This window comes from Brienomyrus brachyistius, chromosome 2, assembly GCF_023856365.1.
Source record: "Brienomyrus brachyistius isolate T26 chromosome 2, BBRACH_0.4, whole genome shotgun sequence".
In the NCBI taxonomy this organism is placed as follows: Eukaryota; Metazoa; Chordata; class Actinopteri; order Osteoglossiformes; family Mormyridae; genus Brienomyrus; species Brienomyrus brachyistius.
Window position 1 is genome coordinate 2,710,880 of NC_064534.1, and position 20,267 is coordinate 2,731,146.

Below are 20,267 nucleotides of genomic sequence, written 5' to 3' on the forward strand. Positions count from 1 at the left end.
AAGTAAGACGTATGCACCTTTTCACCAAGCTCGCTGAGGACGTGTCTGCACTTCTGGGCAGAACTCCATGGCGCAAAAGGTTTTGACATGACTTTTGAGGTTAGGATGGGGGAGGGGAGCCTTGCCGGGAAGGTGCCAGGAAAGTGTAAATGCTTTTGAAGGGTCGAAGTACAAAACAAGCCTGGGAAATGGATTTGCCGAGTTGGTTTGCCTTTTTAAAGGGGCTGACGGGTGGGCAGACGCCCCCACATAGCCGCCCGCTTTTAGCCAAGACTTCCATCATGTCGTGTTTCTGAGTAGGAGGAGCACTTTCAGCAACGCGCTCAGACAGCTGAGCTGCTCCAAGGAGTGCTATATAAGGTCGTTCCTGCCGTCAGCCATTAGACTCTTCAACTAGTCGACCTATGGCATGGAGGGGGACCAATTGTCTGAATGGACCAGGGCCACTTAGACACATTCACAGAACATTCATTCATTCACTGTATGATACTATTTATTTATGAGATGTGCAATACATTCCCTGACATTCTTTGCCATGTTACCGTTTATTGTTACTGTTTATCGTTAGGATTAATGTCTATTGTATAAATGTCTAAATGTGTGTTGTGCTACTGCAAACCTGCAACTTCCTTCAGAATTAATAAAGTATCCATCCATCCAATAACTGCTGTACTTCTGGTATCCAAGCTCCGTAACAGGGAAAACATCCAGCAATCGGTGTGAGTCCCAGACCCAGGTAGTGGTCCAGAGCCTGGTCTTCTGCATTGACTTTATAAAGCGCCTCGGAAACCTAGAGCTGTGCTAAAGTTTGTTTTGCTTGTAAGGCCCCATCTTTCTGAGGCTGTCTTTAATCAAGTTGATCCCACGGGATGCTATTTTTAGCCATATTTTCGGACGGAGGCTCCTCCTCTCTCGCATGGGGCACTAATGAGATGTAGCGAGAGGCAAGGCGAGCGCTAATTAAGGCGAACGTGCGGAGGACGCAGGGGGAGCGGAGTGGCAACGTGGACGCCATACATACATTAACTTTAGCCCATCTCACGCCTGTGTTCTCTGCCTTGTTTTTCTAACACAGGTTTCACAAACAACAGATGGCGTCCACGCAGACCTGTGGAAGGACTGCGTATTCAAATCCAAGGTCACACGTTACCTCTGTTACACCAGAGCCTTCTCCAAAGAAAACGTAGGTGAAGACATACAGGCATCCCGCCATTTACGTGGCCCCCCCTTCTGTTGCCTTGTTTCTGTCACTGGTTCATCGGTTTAATTATTCACACGCCTCTGTTGATTGGCCCCGGAACTCAGCTATTTGCTGCTGTTCTCTGCCTTGTTCCATTTTCAGTTGGTTTTTTTTCCCCCTAATTTGAAAAGATCCTTCTGAATAAAAAAGGTTGTTAATGTATATCAAGTGTATAGGCGAGGTCAGACTCACTTTCATAATTTATGGAATAACAATCCACCTTTTGGGGACTTTATTTTAAATTCTCAGCTCTTTTGGAGTGATTGTATTTAAAAAAAAAAAAAAAAAGATCAGGGAAGTAGTGTATTGATCATTTGAGTCCTGGTGGAAAATTGGCTGTGCCTTTAACAAATGGAAGTAAAAAATATTTTACACTTCAGGTCTCTGTGTATGAACTGTTTAAGTGTATTTCTGCCATTTCACAGCAGATGTATATCAATTCCATTTACAGTCAGCGTCTAGCTTTTGATTAAGAGCTCTTTGTTAAAAAGGCCGCTCTCCTGACTGTCAGATTGATAAAGGCACCGCGCTGCCGGATCACGGATCCATTGCGGTCCGTCCCAAGTGCGGGAATGCAGCGAAAGCCTCAGATTGATGACGAGTCAGCGAAGAGTTGAGCGCTGGGTGAAAATAACTTGGGTGCGCTGATGGCTCTGCACGTCGGTGGCGTTAAACTCCATCGCTCACATCTCCGCTTCTCGCGAACGCATCAGCATTCACACCCTGGCTCCTCTGTCATCGGCTCCGTCACGTGCCGTGGGAGGGACGTCGCCGGGATGATGAGGCCGTGGAGCCCCCCCTAATCGATGTTAATCGGCATCGTGGGCTGGCTGTTTTACAGCGGTGGGGTGGGCCCACAACATGTGGGGGCGACTGGACCTTTAGGGGCTACGACTGGGTCTGCTGGGCTCTCACCCCGGAGAGCCGGGTTCGGACTCGGGCACTGCTGGCAGTGTGACTCTTAAGAGAGGATCCATTCAGAGAGGATCTTTCTTTTCTTTTCTCCTTTTTCTTTTCTCCTTCTCTTTCTCTGTTTCCCCCGTCACCTCCCGGTATGGAATAGGCATCTCATTCGATTCTGCACAGTGCCATCTGGGCAGCGATCATACGTGTGAGAGCACCCCTCTCCCCACCACAGGGGCTAAGAATGTACCGTGCCTTCCTATAGGTCTCTGAACCTGAGGCAAGACTCAATCCCATGTTTGAATAGCATTAATAGTACAGATGGCACAGCATTATTTTTGGACACTTTGTTTTGTGTTTTTTTTTCCTTCCTTTACGGTAAAGTACAGCCCCTTCACATTTGCGAATAATATTTGGCCACCCCTTACCTTAACTGTAATAGCCTGCTAGCCAATTGCTAAACAAGCAGTACTGTATGTATACTTTCATTTTCATTTTTTTTTCTGTCAAGATCTTTTTATACAATATACAAACCCTTTGAATTATGCCCCTTTACGTACAAAGTTAGTACAGTGCACGCCGGAACTTTTATTAAAAATGTAAAATTAACAGCACTGAAATGTTTAAAACGCCAAAGGTCACTGAGACGGTGAAACACGTGAGTGAGACTGGTCACCGAGAATGATATCCTGCTTACCCAAGCCAAGACTTTAATATTAAATATATGGTCTGCAATTACACTAACAAATGTTGTGTATTACTAATATCTATATTATGTGTGATTTTATTGTATTTGTGTATTTTTACACGTTGTCTTTGAGTTTCTGCAATCTTTCAATGAGATCCAAAAATATTCCCACTTAATTGTTCACGCCCAATTTGCAAATAACCGATACCGCGAATGTCAAATGCGCGAATCCACGCAGCCGACATGACAGCTCTGCTGCGTATGCATTGCTGAACAGCTAACCATCACACCATCCTCACTTCTCTTTGTCGCGCAAAGGCGACAAGAATTTTCGTGATTTTTCAAGCTTGACATATCTGTGTAAAATCAGACCATTTTCTTACCCCCTACCCCCCAATACTGCAGTTTTGGCTGGTATCGGCCTGATACCGATAGTGAGTATCTTACTGCTGGCAGGGATCGCTCCCTCCCTGCTCCCTGCTCTGTGCTCCCTCCCTGCTCCCTGCTCTGTGCTCCCTCCCTGCTCCCTGCTCTCTGTTTCGTGCTCCCCCTCTGCTCTGTGCTCCCTCCCTGCTCCCTGCTCTGTGCTCCCTCCCTGCTCCCTGCTCTCTGTTTCGTGCTCCCCCTCTGCTCTGTGCTCCTTCCCTGCTCCCTGCTCCCCCTCTGCTCTGTGCTCCCTCCCTGCTCCCTGCTCTGTGCTCCCTCCCTGCTCCCTGCTCCCTGCTCTGTGCTCCCTCCCTGCTCCCTGCTCTGTGCTCCCTCCCTGCTCCCTGCTCCCTGCTCTCTGTTTCGTGCTCCCCCTCTGCTCTGTGCTCCTTCCCTGCTCCACACTCGCTCCCTACTCCCTGCTCTGTGCTCCTTCCCTGCTCCCTGCTCTCTGTTTCGTGCTCCCCCTCTGCACTGTGCTCCCTCCCTGCTCCCTGCTCTGTGCTCCCTCCCTGCTCCCTGCTCTCTGTTTCGTGCTCCCCCTCTGCTCTGTGCTCCTTCCCTGCTCCCTGCTCCCCCTCTGCTCTGTGCTCCCTCCCTGCTCCCTGCTCTGTGCTCCCTCCCTGCTCCCTGCTCTGTGCTCCCTCCCTGCTCCCTGCTCTGTGCTCCCTCCCTGCTCCCTGCTCCCTGCTCTCTGTTTCGTGCTCCCCCTCTGCTCTGTGCTCCTTCCCTGCTCCACACTCGCTCCCTACTCCCTGCTCTGTGCTCCTTCCCTGCTCCACACTCACTCCCTACTCCCTGCTCTCTGCTTCATGCTCCCTTCCTGCTTCGTGCTCCATTCTCCCTCCCCAATCCCTGTTCTGTGCTCCCATCTTGCTCCATGCTCCCTGACTTGTGCTCCCTCCCCACTCCCTTTTCCGTGCTCCCTCCTCTGTGCTCCCATCCTCTACCTGCTCCGTATGTACAAAGCCGCCACTCCCTCTTCACTCGCTACTTCCTTTTCTGTGCTCCCCCGATGGCCGATGCTCCCTCCTCACTCCACGCTCCTTGCCTCACACTCCCTCCTCACTCCCTACTCCCTGCTCCATGCTCTCTGAGTCTGTTGATAAAACTTAATCTGGGCTGCCTTTTAGTGTGAGTGGCGGAAACAGCGCCCTGTGTGTCACTCTGAAACAAGTGCCCATACCGCTTTACGCAATATGACACAAATAAAACATGACAGCACCATCAACAAAAGCTATTTTGTCTGCCAGTCAATAGAGGCCTGGCTGTAATTATCTATGACAAAAACAGATTCTGCAAAATTAGCCGCTGAATTATGCGGCGGGAAGGAAGCAGTTTGTGATTTATCACACTCGAGGTTGGAGGTAGATGCCCCCTTTGTCAGGTCCTGATGGAAAAAATATTTCTCTGTGCATTTAAGGAACAAAACAGGGGGGAGAGGGGGAGTTTTCATGCATAGCAATAACATTCATCCATATCCCACCTTAAGTCAGAATAAAAACTATGAATAAAAAACGCATCTGGTGGTAATGAGTGCTGGGCGGCGGCGGGACACAGGCTCGGCGGCAGGGTGTGCTGCGTCCACATCACCCTGCTCCTCTCTGCCTCTTCAGCTTTATTGCAATTTATTATGGGTGGAAATGAGTCCGTAATGAGCAGGAGAAGAGAGGCTGGGGCAAGTTATGCTTGGAAATGGCAGCTAAATAGGCCCCTGATCGGTTTTAAACCGCTGTGGGACATGGCAGCTTTGCCAGGGGTGGGTGGGGCCAGGTGTGGCCCTGTATGTGTCCGAAGTGTCGTCGTCATCGCCATCTTCATCTTTATTATTCTGTTTGTTGTTTGGTTTTAATTTTTATTTAGCCAACATTTTTCCAATTACTATTCTGCAGAAGAAGATGCATTTATTTTTCTCAGAGAAAGCACTTGCTAAATAATAATAGCAAAAATTTTTAACAATTGATTGACATCAGTGGCCCTTTGATTTTCGCAGATTATCTTTTCACTTTGTCTCTTAATTTTTGAGCCCTGTAATTAAATATGACACCCCCCCCCTGGGTGGGGAGTGGGAGCTGGGTGGTGGGTGGTGGGTCCCATACTCAGAATTTTTCTCTGCTGAAAAATGAAGTGTGTCCAGGTGATCCTGGGGCAGACGTTTTTCTCTTTATTTCCACGGCCCCTTGAAGAGCCATTTAGGGAATGTTCTGGTCGACATGAGGCTGATCGATGCGAAGGACACGTTGCCGGTGGGCTTCATCGCCATCCAGGAAACCGCAGACACTCGTGAGTAAACAGCCCCCCCTAGACCGCACCTTTTCGGCCCCCTGCTGCCCCCCCCCCCCCCGATTTGCTCCCACCATCGCTGGCCAGCGTCTTGCTGCATCCCCCGAGACACTTTTGCTGGAGAGTGTGAATATTTTATGGGCACACGTTGGCTAAATTTATGAGAGACGGTGGGAATAAAATAAACATTTTGCCCTGTAGGGAGGAGGGTAAAGGAATCATGACTCATTGTTTATCTGTGGTGGTGCTCTGCCTTTAAGGGGGGGCATGTTTGTTTATGTATTTATTTGTGAAGAGTATGAGTGGATGCTGGTTATCTAATATTAATGAAACGCATTCCCCACTGGTTTAATGGTTTCTGACTGCTCTGTATTTTCTTACCGCTATCTGTGCCTGGAAAACATAATAATGTGCTTTGTATGAGAGGTGAGAATGGCAAGTTTATTATTTTCATTATTGTGGAATTGATGCCGCGTTGCCCCACCACTGCAGTATTATAAACACAGGAGTGTTATATGCACATGTTTTTAGGTGGAATAAAGAAGTAGGAAAGAGAGATTATTACTTTAAAGGTCATACATTCAGAGTTGGTTATTACCATATGCTTACTTTACAGCCTGACCCGCACTGGGCTATTGCACAGTACTGTATCGAAATTGATTTAAGTAAGTCTGAGGGAAATGTATTGAATTCTAAAATGCCTATTAACAATAAAGGTGATTTTAGAAAACAGATCTTAGACAAAGTAATATACACTTGAAAAGAGCATAAATCGGAAACCTAGTTTCATTATTTTAAGTGGTAAAAGCAATATTTCCCAAATTTAGAAAAAGCAGGAAAGAACAATTTGATATAAATATTCAATAAAATGTATTGTAATGAATATTTATTGTACCATTTTCTTTTTCTGTTTGGAGTTTTTGGAATATTATTTTGGCTGGAAATTTTTATCGAGGAAATCTATAAATTTAAATTCTGGTAGCAAAATCACAAGAATCACCCACCATGACAAAAAGGTATAAACCGAATTACCATGAAGCGAGTGGCTGAACTTAGCGCTCAGCCTTTAACTTAAGTTACTGGGGGGCTTCATTCTGTACTGCTGCCAATTCTTTTGCCGTAAATACGTTTATGTGAGTATGGCTGTAATCACATTGGTCTGTTGTATCACCCCCGAGCTGCGACAGGATCAGGGGGCAGTCAGACCATCTCCACACCCAGGCTGCTCTCATTTCCCCCACAGAGGAGAGAACCTTCCGGAAGAGGAGGCTCTGCGTTAAGTTCATCCCCCGTGACTCCACCGAGATGGCCATCTGTGATGTCCAAGTCCTCGGGAAGTCCAGGGTGCCCCCCCCCCAGTATACGTTCGTTGGGTGAGAAGATCGTCGTGCTATGTTATCACATGACTACACCCACATGATTTCCACAAAGAAACTGTGAACCAAAACTGTGTTTTCCTCCCTGTTCCATTATTTTTCTGTTATTGGTTAGTTTAGAGCCACTGAACAGACTGTACTTTCTAAAGACACCACTTCCAGCTGTTCCAGACTCCATCTTTGACTCTGAGTCACAGACAAGATTCCCTTTCCCATTCCCAACCGGCATTTCTAAATGCCTCGATCCCTCTGGAAGCTCTTTGAAGAGATATGGTGCCAGGAGGCCTGCTTCCCCCCAGCGAACCTGCCAGTTTGGATACTCTGTGCTTTTACACCCCTTGTAGAAATGACTGCCCCCAGCTGATATTTACCAGCACGCTGATCGTTCACGTTAGCAGGAGGCTGATATCACTCGCATTCCGGCTAGCGGCACTGCACCGTGCACAAGAGCATCACCTGAGGGACTGTTCCGGTCTTTCCCGCAGAGAGCTGAACAGCATACGAATTTGGTACGGACTGGGAAAGGTCCCGAAGACACATGAGACCAAGCACGATCATCCTGGTGGCGCGTGGAGAGAAATGCAGGCCCCCGGCCCGTCCAGGTATGTCGCCATCCGGAACCCCTCCCTCCGGAACCTTCTTCTGAGTCTCACTTCAGCTGCAGAATGGTGACGCCTGAGGGTCTTGCTGGGACTTGGAAGCGGGAAAGTGTCCCCCTCGGAGGGGGGTTACATGACAAGTGTCGACCGGCGGTACGGCGGTACGCTCGTTTGCATGGCTTCCCCAGCACCGAGCTGACAGCTTCGAGGAGCCATGCGGAAACTTTTCCTGGGAGGCAGAGGAGGTCCGCGCGCGTAAGCTGGCTCCCATCATTCCCAGCTGAAAAGCCTGTAATGGGATATTGTAATTCTTAGCATCCGGAAGGCAGAGCTCCTCCCACGCGGAGCAGACAGTGGCTTCTGTGGGGTCTGGTAACAACAAACAAAGCGTGAAATCCACCAGGGGGTGGGGGGTGCGCAAGGAGGCGCTGGGCCTCCTTTACATTTTCCGACAGGGGTGGAGTGGAAGAAGACAGCTATAGAAGAAGGGGTGTCCATTGTGAGTCCTCCAGCCCCCTATCCTCGGCCAAGAGAGAGTGTGTGTGTGTGTTTTTTTTTTTTTTTTACTGAGTCCATCTCCAGAAGCCTGTAGCACATCGTAAGTAAACAAGCTGGTTCCCCTCTGAGGTTTGGGGAGTAGGACATGGGAGCAATTCTCTGCTGTCCTTCAGAGAGAGTCAGGGGGTCAGGTCAGAAGCACATGGATGTCTGCTGAAAAAAAAATCTGTTTTAACAGAGCCGTCTAGCTGTGGTTCATACCTGCAGGTAACGGGGCTCTCGGTCAGCTAGTGCTGTTTGTTTATGTGTAAAACAGGTGTCACTCTCAGGCTCTTTAGTCCCAGATACTGAGTACCCGTCTTCAGGTTGTGTACTTGCGTGGGGTGCACCCCACCTTAAATCCGGGGCCCTTCCCGGAAATCCTTCCTCCTCCAAAGCAGCAAATGGTGAAAAATAAATTGTACCTTGGATCGGCTCTCCTGCTAGGGCCTCCTGGGATCACAGGGCTGGGTCACCAAATTCCCACAGAGATTCAGGCCTCGCTGTGTCACTGGGGCCTCCTGGGATCACAGGACTGGGTCGCCAGAGTAATACTGAGATTCAGGCCTCGCTGTGTCACTGGGGCATCCTGGGATCACAGGACTGGGTCGCCAGAGTAATACTGAGATTCAGGCCTCGCTGTGTCACTGGGGCCTCCTGGGATCACAGGACTGGGTCTTCAGAGTGTCTCTGTCTGTGTGTGTTTTTTTGTGTCTCTGTCTATCTTTGTGTGTGAGTGTGTGTGTGTGTGTGTGTGTGAGAGAGAGAGAGAGAGAGATCAAGGTATACATTACATTGTGGGGACCAAGTATCACCACCAGAATGTGATGATAACCTGCTATTTTGATGGTGGGGAAACTCGGTTTTACAAAACATCTGTAACTGCAATCAAAAAACTAAAAATGCCAAAAGACATTTATTTTGTTTGGTTATTTATTGTTAAGGTTAGGACTGGGTAGGGTTAAGGTTGTCATTGCTGGGATTAGCGTTATGCTCATAGAAACTAATGGACAGTCCCCACACAAAGATATGAGTACAGGTCTCTGTGTGTGTGAGAGAGAGATAGAGATAGAGGTAGAAGTCTGGCCTGCAGCTCCTGAGAGCCCCAGGCTGAATAATTGCCAAGATGCCCCCAGATGAGGTGTCTTGTTGTATTATTATTTGACTTTTCTCTGACCAGTGAGCCCCTACATCAGGGTGCAGCAGTCATATGATCTGCTGTGGAACAAACACAGAGGAAAGATTCTGTTTCTGGTCCCTGTATCTCACTTACACAAGATCTTTATTTTGGTAACGTCCACATGATCTAATCACTGGTGTTTTTATGTGGGGGGTGGGGGGGAGCAGAGTTGGCTGTGTGGTTTAGGCTGATTGGGTTTTACATTCAGTAATGATTACTGAACATGACAACATTCAGTTAAATCTCACTTATTTTAATATGGTATAATCAAAATCTGAACATTGCATTTCTCCCAGGAGGGCTTGTCTTATTTTTTTCTGGATTCAAGTTATTAACAGACTCTATTCAGTTGAAATATACAATTCAATGAGCTAAACTCTTCCCTTGACCGGTTTTTACAAGCAGACTCTTTCATGCAGGCTTAAGAAAACTGCTTGCCTGGTAATTACCAGGTGAAGTCTGGCTTCATAAGTGCTGTGCGGCTCATTGTCCTCTGGAAAGGTCTCCTGCAGGAAGCCATCCTGTCTCTTTCTGCTGGGACATGGGTTTCGCAGCAACTTACAGTGACCCACAGTGCTGGCAGTGACTCTCAATGAGTGACTCCCAGTTATCTGTAATTATGTGTAGTGATCTGCAGTGACTCCCAGTGATATGCACTGACCCACAGTTATCTCATTTACCCAGAATGATTGCTAGTGACCCGCAATGACTCCCAGTGACCTAAAGTGACTCTCAGTGATGCCCAGTGACCCTCAGCGAATTGCAGTAAGCTCGTTACCTGTTGTCTGTTCCACTGGAGCTGCATTCACTGTCTAGTAGAGGGGCGTCATCAAGCCCTGCTTCTCTCGCCAAAGCCAGTGATCACGGGAGGGCAGCCCTCCAAACGGACTGCAGGAGTAAATCTGCCTTCAGTGGATGATGGCTCTTGGCGTTTGTCACAAACTGATAGCTCTGAATATCACTAAACATATTTTTAAATTGAGGCACAACCATAGAAATATTGAGGCCAAATGTGTTTTTTTGTGTGTCGTTAACCCACACAGATTTTTTTTTTTTTTTACTGCTATTTCAAACTGCAGCGAGTGGTGATGATTTAGAGCGTGTCTCCGAAGAAGGTCGGTGAATATAAATGACTAAAAATAACAGCGGCGCTAGCAGTTCGCAGTTTCAGAAGTAGTAAGACTTTGGGCCCCTTGGCAGACCAGCCTGTGAGAGAGCCCCCCCCCCCCCTGCAAACAGGTGCGTATCCATGGGCCAGAGCCTACAGTGGCCCTGCTGAGCCAGTCACAAGCCACAGTCACGCGATTTGGTGATCAAGTAACAACTAAACACTTGCGTTTATTTTTAAAAAGTAAAAACTTGAACCATGGCTGGCAAAGCCGGCGGTGCCTGTGGCGTCCCCGTGGGATTGGCTGGTTGTGCTGAGGTGTTGTCATGGAGATGGCAAATATCTAAGCCTTCCTCACCCCACATGGTGGTGGAGATTATAGCACTAGTTGGGGGGCGGGGGGGGGTCATTGGCCACCCCATCTGATGACCTACAAGATATCTGTCAGGATACCACGTTCGTGATCTAGATACTTTTATTGAATGGGGAATTATTGCAGAGGCTTTTAAGTTTCTAGGCTGACAGCACATTCTGCTGCCACGTCGTGGTACTCTGTGACATCATGTGCGAGATTAAAGACCCTCTCGGCTGTCCTCCCTGACCCCCCACGGCCTCTGTACAGACTCTGTACAGACCCCAGCCTTTCCACTAACATGCTAATGTGCTTGCAGTGGCTTAGCTTAAGGACAGTTCAGGCAGCTATTTTAAGGTCTGTTAAGTTATTGCTGTTGGTGGCAGGTCAAGTCTTACCTCTTTCAGTGCACAGTTCAACAACACTAGTCATGCAGAATGTTTTCTATATGAAACAATAAAACATATACAGGTATCCCCCGCGTTCCAGAAGCAGAACGTTCCTGTGAAACCTTTTGTAAGCTGAAATGGGTAAAGCAAAGAAGCAATTACTGTTATGGCAAAAAAAGCCGGAACATTCCGAGACAGGAAATGACCTACCAAATCATACCGAACGCCGTAACATAGTTATTATCAAGTAATATGTACTGTACGTGATTGTTCGTGCTGCACTTTTGTGTGACTGGCAGTGCAGTAGGTTTGGTTACTCACGTGTTTGTGGTGATACTGGTGTACTGTGTTGCACTATGACGCTACGATGGCTATGACGTCTCTAGACGATAGTAATTTTTCGGCTCCATTATAATGTCATGGGAGCACTGTCACACATGCGGTCTTTTGCTGACCAAAACGTCATGTGGCTCATAACTATATATGATTGGCTCGCTGATGAACAAATGCTAAATGCTATTTTCGCGTGTCTCTTCTTTTTTCCATAAAAAAGCCAAAATCCGCTTCAGATTTCTGTCGGTTACCAAAAACAGGTGCTAATGTTGGCCTTTCGTAAAAGCGTAAGTGGCCTAAAGCGATCACTCGTGAAGCGGGGCATACCTGTGAACAGAAACGGAGTAGAAATAGGAAAAAAACACTCGGGCATTACTATTAGTGATGACAGTAAATATTCATCTTAATATTACTGGAAAGTTTTAATTGGATAGAAACATTTTGTGTTTTTACAGATTTTATTTGCTTTAGCTCTGTGTGTGCAGGGGTTGAAAAAGTTGTGTTACAAAGTAAGCAGTGTGTCTGTTGTTAAAGGGCACTGAAGATGTTGGTGGGCTGTCCTAAAGATCCAAAGTTCATGTCCTTCTGGGTTAACTTGGTAATCAGAAAGCCTCTTCTTGGGGACCCCCAGTATTGCCATGGCAACGGGAACGCACCAGCATCCGACGGGGTCCCCTCTCTGGTCGCGGGAATGCTAGTCGCCCCCCCGAGGCCATGTCTGAGAAGTCGCCACCTTGTTTGGGTCGGTTCTGCATTGCTCTGGTGGTGAAGCGGGATGCTGGCGCCGTCTGTGGGCTTAGCTGGGATTGCCGCTAAGCCTCCTCCTCAAAGCGTCATGCTCATACAAATCCCACACATTAGCTTGCGCGCTTGGCTCTTTGTTCTGGTTCTGTTCTGCATAACAATTAGTTTACTGCTGGATTTTTTGGTTTTCATCGTATGGCTGATAATTTCTGTAGCGGAGTATGAGGGGGAATTAACCCTTTTGATTTTCTGTGGGAAGGAATAAATTAAACGAACCAAATAAGCAAATCAGATATTAAATGCGGAAGTATTAACACACACAGATGATTTCCAGGGGGATGCTGTGTTCGCAAGTGTGTGCGTGTTTCTGCCTGCGTGTCTCTCTGAGTTTTTGGTATTTTCCTTCATTGGCCCAGTGGCTAATGAGTTAAAAGCTGTAATTGTTTAAATCGTCCAGACTGCACTCCCACTTTCACAGTAATTTAATGAGGAACTACACTGTAATTAAATATTCAAATTAGGAATAAGTGTCAATATGGCTTCTCGTTGCCTAGAATGATGATTAATTGTGTTCAAAACTCCAGTGGCCGACATAATCTGAACCAAGCCGCTGCTGCTGATTATGTAGCAATACACTTGCCATGTTTTTGTTTTAAGAATTAGGCTGGTAATTGATTTGCCATATGCTCCAGCAGCCAGTGTACTTAAAAGGTGCTCGCAAATCCTGCCATGTACATCACGCTCGTGTTCCTTGTGCTCCAAACAGGAAAGTTTCTTACTAATATGTTAATATACTTTCTTAAATATTCTGACTGCTGCATTTCTTCACGGGTTCATTTTGTGACTCTCCCCTTCTAGATGAAGAGTGTTAGTTGGTTTTAAGTGTGCACAGCTTGTGTGTGGAAAAGGTTGCAGAGAAGCTGAATGTTTTATAAGGTTGACATGTCACCAAGGACCCACCATAGTCCATCCCTCTGGTCAGTTTCCAGTCTGCTGCCTTCCGCATGGGCTGTTATTAACCTTTCAATAAATTTCAAAAATGTAAAAATTCCTTTAACCCTTTGTGAAACGAGATGAAATTGCAGTTTCACAGAATTATTGAAACGGTCATAGAACGCAGTAGTTTCATGAGTAACCTTATCAAAAACCTTATCTTGAATGATTCATATTCACAGGCTAAGCTTATCCTGAATAGTTTTCCATAAATGGTTGTTCATTTTCTTTCCGCAATTCTGGTAGCTAAACCATCTAGACAGATTTAGACGCGTGGAAAGAGCATCCAAACAATCTCTTGCGGTTTATCTGCGTTTGTGAAATGTCTCTCCGTATGGAAAGTCATGTCGATCCGCATTCTCCCTTTGGTAGGGCGAGGCAGGTCTTCATTAAACGTGCCAATCGGTCCTGCAAGATTGATGCCAACCTTTTAAAAATTCACCACTGGCTTAGATTTAACACAGCCAAATGCTGATGTAAATAGGGGGGGGGGGGGGTGGGTCGACCCTATCAAGGCAAATAAATCAGACTTTGAGACTTTAGCTCATAAATATCACGACCTACCAGGCAGCCTGTTTTATTGCTGTTGATAGAAATTATCCCGTTTATTTATTTGATTAAAAATGACAGGAAAATTTTAACACACGAAAGAGAACATCAAACGCATCCCTGCATTCGCCCTCCTTTTTTAACTATATTTTCCCTTTGCAGCTCTCCGTTTTCTGAATCACTCGGGGTAAGAGCTTCCTGGCCTCCAGGGGGCGATATAGTATCCTTCCTTGCTGTCACGGCGGCCTCACGACAGCACGACGTCTCGGTGTGACGCTGCAGAGTTTTCTCTTTCGCACACCCATCGATCCGGGGCCGGCTGTCACGCTCACAACGAAAATGTGACCACGCTGTGCGCTATCACACTCTCTGTTACACTGATGAGTTTTAGTCATTTATAATTTAATATTGCATATCGACTGACCAGCTAGATTATTTTTGTCACTTTGTTCTGGGAACAAATTAGCTACGTCACTATGACATAGTGTACTGTGTTTTTTTTATTATTATTAATAGAACAGGATGCCAGACTGTGTTCCTCGCAGTTTAAATCATCTATAACGCTGGGCTGCCAAGATCCTGCACCACCTAGCAGACCCCAGAAGAGGGAGAGGTGTGTAACTGGCCACACAGCACATGTCTCCATTTCACAGCCTCCCACCTTCCCTGGGGTGGGGGGGTGGAAGGATGACTGCCTGTTGCCAGGCACTGGGGGGGAAGGGGGTGGGGTGGAAATGCCAGACCATCCCACCTAATGTCATTGGAGGGGGGCAGCAGTTTAGCATGGCTGACAAAGATATTTAAATCATGCCGTGATGGACAGCGGGGGCCCCCCCATTTGTTTGGAGTACCTCCTCATTCTGCTACTGAGGAGATGTTCAGCGAGGTTAAATTTAAACCTATAGGGGGGCTGTATCACTCATAAGGTCTCGCTAGCTTTTGGTGATAAATTTAGAATTAATTAACCCCAGTTGGAGTTTGTTCTTTCTGGAAGAAGAAGGAGCTGTTTCAGAGGCTCATAGGAGTTGTCCACAGCCCCCCCAGCTGACCTGCAGTGCCCCTGCCGAGTGGGGAAAATGCGCTGCTTGCCATTTTACTAGCTAAAACACCTCATGACAATTGAGGCCCAAGCACTGAAATACGTTAGCACAAGTCAAAGCACGTTTTTAAAGTGCTGCCTGGGGGCTCTTATCAGACATATCAAACGATGATTAACCTCATCATCGTTGCTATTATTATTAATTTTATTTCTGAAACTTTCACCTTCGCAATCGCGATTAAAAAACATAAGTCAAAACCGAGCAACCGAGAGAACAAAGGTAGAAAAAAAACACAGAAACAAATATAGGCAAAGAAATCGATAATTGTCCTCGCACTTTCCTCGTCCTTCTCTCTCTGCCCTACCTTCCATTTCGTATCTCCACACATATCGCAGCTTATTCTTCAGTCTGGCTTCACAGCATTAATACGTTTCGAGTCGCTTTTTTTTTTTAAAAAAAAAAAAGCTTCAAGCAGACGTGATTGTTTACTCAGGAGACCCATTGCGATCTCGATCCTGGTAAGTATGTCCGCCCTCCCCTTTCTGGCCCACTGGGAAAAACAGCTACACGGAATTGGCTGCAGCCCTCTGCAGAGTCGCAGGTTATTTAGTGATGTTGCGGTAATTTCATTGATTTTTCTCTGTATGGCCTGGGAGACTATGCAGACAGCCCACAGATCGCTTTCAGAGCAGCTTCGTGCAAAACGGTGTTTATAAAACAGCCAGTTTACCCTTAAATGTGTACTTTTTTTTCACAGATTTGCTACAAACAATTTTGTTAAAAACGATTTTGTTCGCAACATGCTAATATTTCGCGTGTACGACTGCAGTGCATCACTGCATAACTAATGCCCCCAGTGTACTAACTTTGTTATCCTTTTTTATGGTAGATGTTTAATGTTAAAGCTGCTATTCCCACACACACAGTGGTGTCACAGCTAGCGGTGTGGCATTCACGTCGAGATCCACGTTTTGTTGCGCGATTACGTCGGGGACCGTGTCTATGATGGAGGTGACCTTAGGGCAGGCGTCTCCAATTCGGGTGCTGGAGGGCTACTGTGCAGTAGGGTTTCTATTCCACCTGGCTTCTGATGAGCCTGGCTTCCTCCAGCACGCAAGTGGGAGACCCCTGCCTTAGGCTGACGTTCACCCCTTGGCAGCAGAGATTAGGCGTGTGGAGTACAGCCTTTTTGGTGGAGTTTGTGTGTATAAGTGGACATGCTACCTAAAAGTCTGCTGGCTGCGGTATGTGTGCGGGCACTACCTTTCTCCAGCACTACCCACTGCAGATTCTTTGATCACTGTGTAAGAGGAGGCAGGTCATGGACCACTAAGCTCCTCCTCCTCCTTGGGCCACGCCCTCCATGCGTCTGTTCCTTCTCCTGTCGGATCCCCCATAAGTTCGTATGTTCCTGACAGCTCGCAGCTGGCTTCTGTCTTCCAGGCACTCCCTCACAACGCCCCCCGCCTGCTTTGGTGGGAAGACAGAGGCCTCACCCCCCACCCAGAAGCACTGCATCAGCCTGTATGCCACCTCAGGTGAGCCCTTGGTCCATAATCACAATCTCATTTAGTCCATGCTAATTTCCTCAGAGTTCTTAAATACAGATAATGTTACAATTAACAAATACTAAAGAAGTGATCTTTACATTTATTACATATTCAGGTGTCACGGCATGTGCTGGTCCTGTTCCTTAAACTGTACGTTGTTTGTTAGCTTAGCATGGTAATAATCCCGTTGTGTCAGTGGTGGGTAGGGGTGGTTTAATGGTTAGGGAAGCGCCCTTGTGATGGGAAGATTGCAGGTTCGAATCCTCGACCAGCAAGGCACCACTGAGGTACCCTGAGCAAGGTACCGCCCCCCAGCACTGCTCCCCGGGCACTGAATTAGCTGCCCCCTGCTATGTCACGGTGTCGCATATGGGTTAAATGCAGAGGAAACGTTTTTGTGTGCTGTGGTGCGATGACCACTGATCTCTAAATTCTAATTCTGTCACGAAGGCTTGTGGTCGTAGCCGTACCCGGGCGTGGTCCGCTGGTCCCGAGGCCTCCTGGGAAGCAGGCTCCCCGGGGGCGTCGTCTTCCCACAGAAGCCCGTCATCCCCACGCCCCTGAATGTGCGGCTGGGGTCCTTTGTGCCGTAAAATGGCCCTGAGTTTCACCGTGTTTATTTTCTGGTGATCTCATGTCACTACACTGGAGCAGGCCTATGTAAGCGCCTGCTTTTCCTCGTGGAGTCGTGGCAGCTGCGTCTTCCCTGCATTCTTTCTGGGTGGGGGGCAGTGGGCTGCGTGGTGAAAACTGGCCCTCGGTGACGCTAGGAAAGGAGTCGGCGACTGCAGCAGCGGCTCTTATCCAGCGGGAGAGAGACACCAAGTGGCCAGGAGCACGCTCTGCTGGAAGTGCCGGCCCACGGCCAGCCGGGCCCCCACCCCTCTGGATCCCCCCCCCCGGCCCAGTGTTCAGGCGCTGTCGCATAAGATTCAGCCCGGCACAGGGACCACCATATTTTACACACGGATTTTTTCAGCATGGCCAAAAGGGGGCGCGGTGGCCAGTGTCGTTCTGCGAGGCGTCTCTGTAGGAGCAGAGCTTTAAGTGACAGGCAGGCATGTGTGGAGGTGACACTGTCTCCAAGGGGGGGGGGTTCTATCGATCCGCTCCAGGGGTCCGGACACCTGCCCCTCCCTTCCTGTCTTGCTCTCTGTAATTTAGTAAAAACCTTCCTCTGCGTCGATCATCACGCCGTGTTCAGTGCAGTCATCAGAGCGGACGTGTTTGGGGCCTGACAGCTTCGTGGGGGTCGTCACTTCGAAACAAAACATCCCCCTCGGCTCCATTGCCCACCTGCAAAAAACAAAATGGGGAAGCCTTGAAGAAGTCGAGGTTCGCGGCTTGGAAGTCTATCATTGGCAGATGGGGAGGGGGGGGGCAGCTACAGACGCTCTGACGTTTATTAACAGAATATTAAAAACCGGCTCGCATCGATGTGGCGGCCGTCGTGCCCCTGACAGCCGCCGCTCCGCTCCGGGGGGGGGGCTTCTCGCGACAGCGCCTCCTTGTCTCACCTGTCCCTCTTTGATCCCAGACAGGGATCTTCACCAGTCTGCCCCACCCTGTATCGTTTGGGTCTCGATTTCACTCTTGCTTGAGCAACTGGCCGTAGACTTCTGTAAAGGGGGGGTCCTGTGATGTCGGTCACTCTCATTTGGTCCGCCCTCCATCCTCCGGGAGCAGTCACATGAGCGGTAATCTGTCCGTGTCCCTCATCCGGCCCCCTTAATCTGCTGTGTGGAGCTTCTGTCATTCTTGTGCCCATTAAGAGAAGCACAATTAATTGACGGGCGAGATGCTCGGCCGTTAGGGGGAAAAAAAAAGAATGAAAATGAAGTTCCGTTTGCAAAATGCGGTGACAATGATTTCTGATTTTGCGGAACTGATATCAGGGTTCCTTATTAGAGAGCATGCATCTGCTTTTAATTTGCCGGGCATGATTGGGAAACGCAGCGGAGCCTCCAATTAAAGCCTTGCTCTGCGCCGTTAAATGATACCCCATAATATTATAGCTTACGAAGTGACAGGTGAGCCGGCATATGAATAAAACATGAAGCCCATAATAAGAGCGCCAAACCTGACACAGTTGTTGGGGGTTTAAATGCTCGGCGTAATTTGCATATATTAATCTCCTCTCTTCAGCCTTATCGAGTCTTCCTCGCTATTTGAAGTTAAAATAGTGATGACAGGCGCGGGTATGCTTCATTTTTTTAAGGATTTATTACTTGTATAATTCTGGATCTTTAATAAGCTAATATGACTGATCCTTCTCATCCTGTGGAATTTGGTTAATTGTTCCAGATGGTGCTCACTGATTATGCAAAATTACTTTCTTTCTCCTTACACCCCCCTCCCCCCCAACCACCACACCATTTTTTGATTGACTAACATGGAGAAAAAAGATTATTTTTGCACAGAGCTTTTATTAAGAAACCCCTCATCGGGGCTTCAAACAAAACCTTCATCTTATCTTCCTCTTCTGTGCGACGTCAGCCGGATGAAGGATAACGCAGGACCCCCCCCCCGGCCTGGTCTGGCCAGGCCCCACACTGAGTAGTAGCTGTACGCGTCAGTGGGCTCTTGCCGGCCCCCCCGCACCCGGAACTGAGGGTCTATTAAGACTCTCACCTCAGATCTGCTTACTTTCAGCTAAACTCAGATTAAATGTATTTATTTATTTATTTTTACAGACCGAGTCGTCCGTCTGATTTACAGCATTGTTTCACATTATGCAGGGTCTAAACCACGAAATTTCTCTGCAGTAAAACCATTTCAATTATCTGAAAGGAAGCCAACCCCCCCCATCCATACTAGGAGCCACAGCCACAGAATTTGCCAGAGAAATGGCGGCTGCGATTCCCCTGTTGGTGCCTTCGGGTTTGATTCACACCGTGCTGACCGGCCCCCACCCCCCCAGAAGGCAGTCTTCCTAGAATAAAAGCAGGGCCCCATTATTCCCGGGGCCCGCAAACTGCTCCCTCAATATATGGGCCTGTCAAAGGGTCCTCATTTTGGTCCTGTACAGCAGGGTTTGTTATCACACTGCTAATTAGAACTTGATAAAAATATTTCTAGAACTCCAGTCATTAAATATAGTTTAAGGAGATTAATGGTCAAATATGCCTTAAAGATCTTTTAATGGCCCTGCTCACTTGTTAAGTCTGTTATTAATGGGAGCCTAATCCATAGTGTGAATTAAGAGCACAGTGATGGAGGCTCTGTAAATGAAGGTCTCGTCAGCGCGCAGGGCGTCTGGTGCTGCCACAACCGCAGGAAGAAACGGGCTTCCCTCGCCTGTCCGGGCCGTGCATGGAGCTGAAAGCGAAGAGGAAAGAGCAGGATGCTTCTGGTCTCCAGCGGGTTCCCAGCGCGCTCCCAGCCAGGCTGACACGAAGAGGGCTCCCCCTAGAGTACAGGGACCGCACTGAACACCAATAGTGACATGGCTGCTGTTTCATTTTAAATACCACATTAGGCAGGTATCAAAGGCCATGTGAAATTTAAAGGTCAGCATGAGGTTTTTGTTTGAAGTGGTTCACATGGTGTGAGCGACAGCGAAGACCCGGCCCAATAATCCCGTCGCCCCCACGGCCGGCTGGGGCACGCATCTGATCACCTTAACCAGCTAATAGTCTGTGCCCGTGTCACCGGGAAAATAATGGCACACTGATTAGCATAATTAATGAGGAATGGTGGCCAGGTGTCGGCGGATTGGCTTATCGGCATGATGAATGAGTTTGGGTTCGGGTTAGGGCCTGCCGGGGAGGCCGTCTCTGGCTGTCATCCGCGGCCCTGCCACTGCTTATCCTGCACCACGTGGTGCCGTGAGGGCGGGAAGACTCGGCAACACCCATGGGGGAGGAGGGCACTCCGCTCAGCCAGATAAACACCCCCGATTTTACAGCCTCTGTGTTGGATCTGGCTCCCGTCCTTCCTGCGTATGACGGCGGCCAGCCAAGATGGGGGCCCCGCGC

At 48.1% G+C, this 20,267-nt stretch overlaps 1 protein-coding gene across 5 annotated transcripts in view; it reads left to right on the top strand.

Annotated features, from left to right (window-relative positions):
* LOC125714484 (multivesicular body subunit 12B-like) overlaps positions 1–20,267 on the top strand; it is a 44,068-nt gene that overhangs the window by 8,935 nt on the left and 14,866 nt on the right. For 4 of the 5 annotated variants that reach the window (XM_048985177.1, XM_048985143.1, XM_048985162.1 and 1 more), the window contains exons 3-7: positions 1,076–1,183; positions 5,444–5,540; positions 6,784–6,913; positions 7,402–7,518; positions 16,184–16,278. In XM_048985177.1, the coding sequence (XP_048841134.1) occupies positions 1,076–1,183; positions 5,444–5,540; positions 6,784–6,913; positions 7,402–7,518; positions 16,184–16,278 (547 nt within the window). The remainder of the gene's footprint in view (positions 1–1,075; positions 1,184–5,443; positions 5,541–6,783; positions 6,914–7,401; positions 7,519–16,183; positions 16,279–20,267) is intronic. The other variant, XM_048985171.1, reaches the window with a different exon arrangement.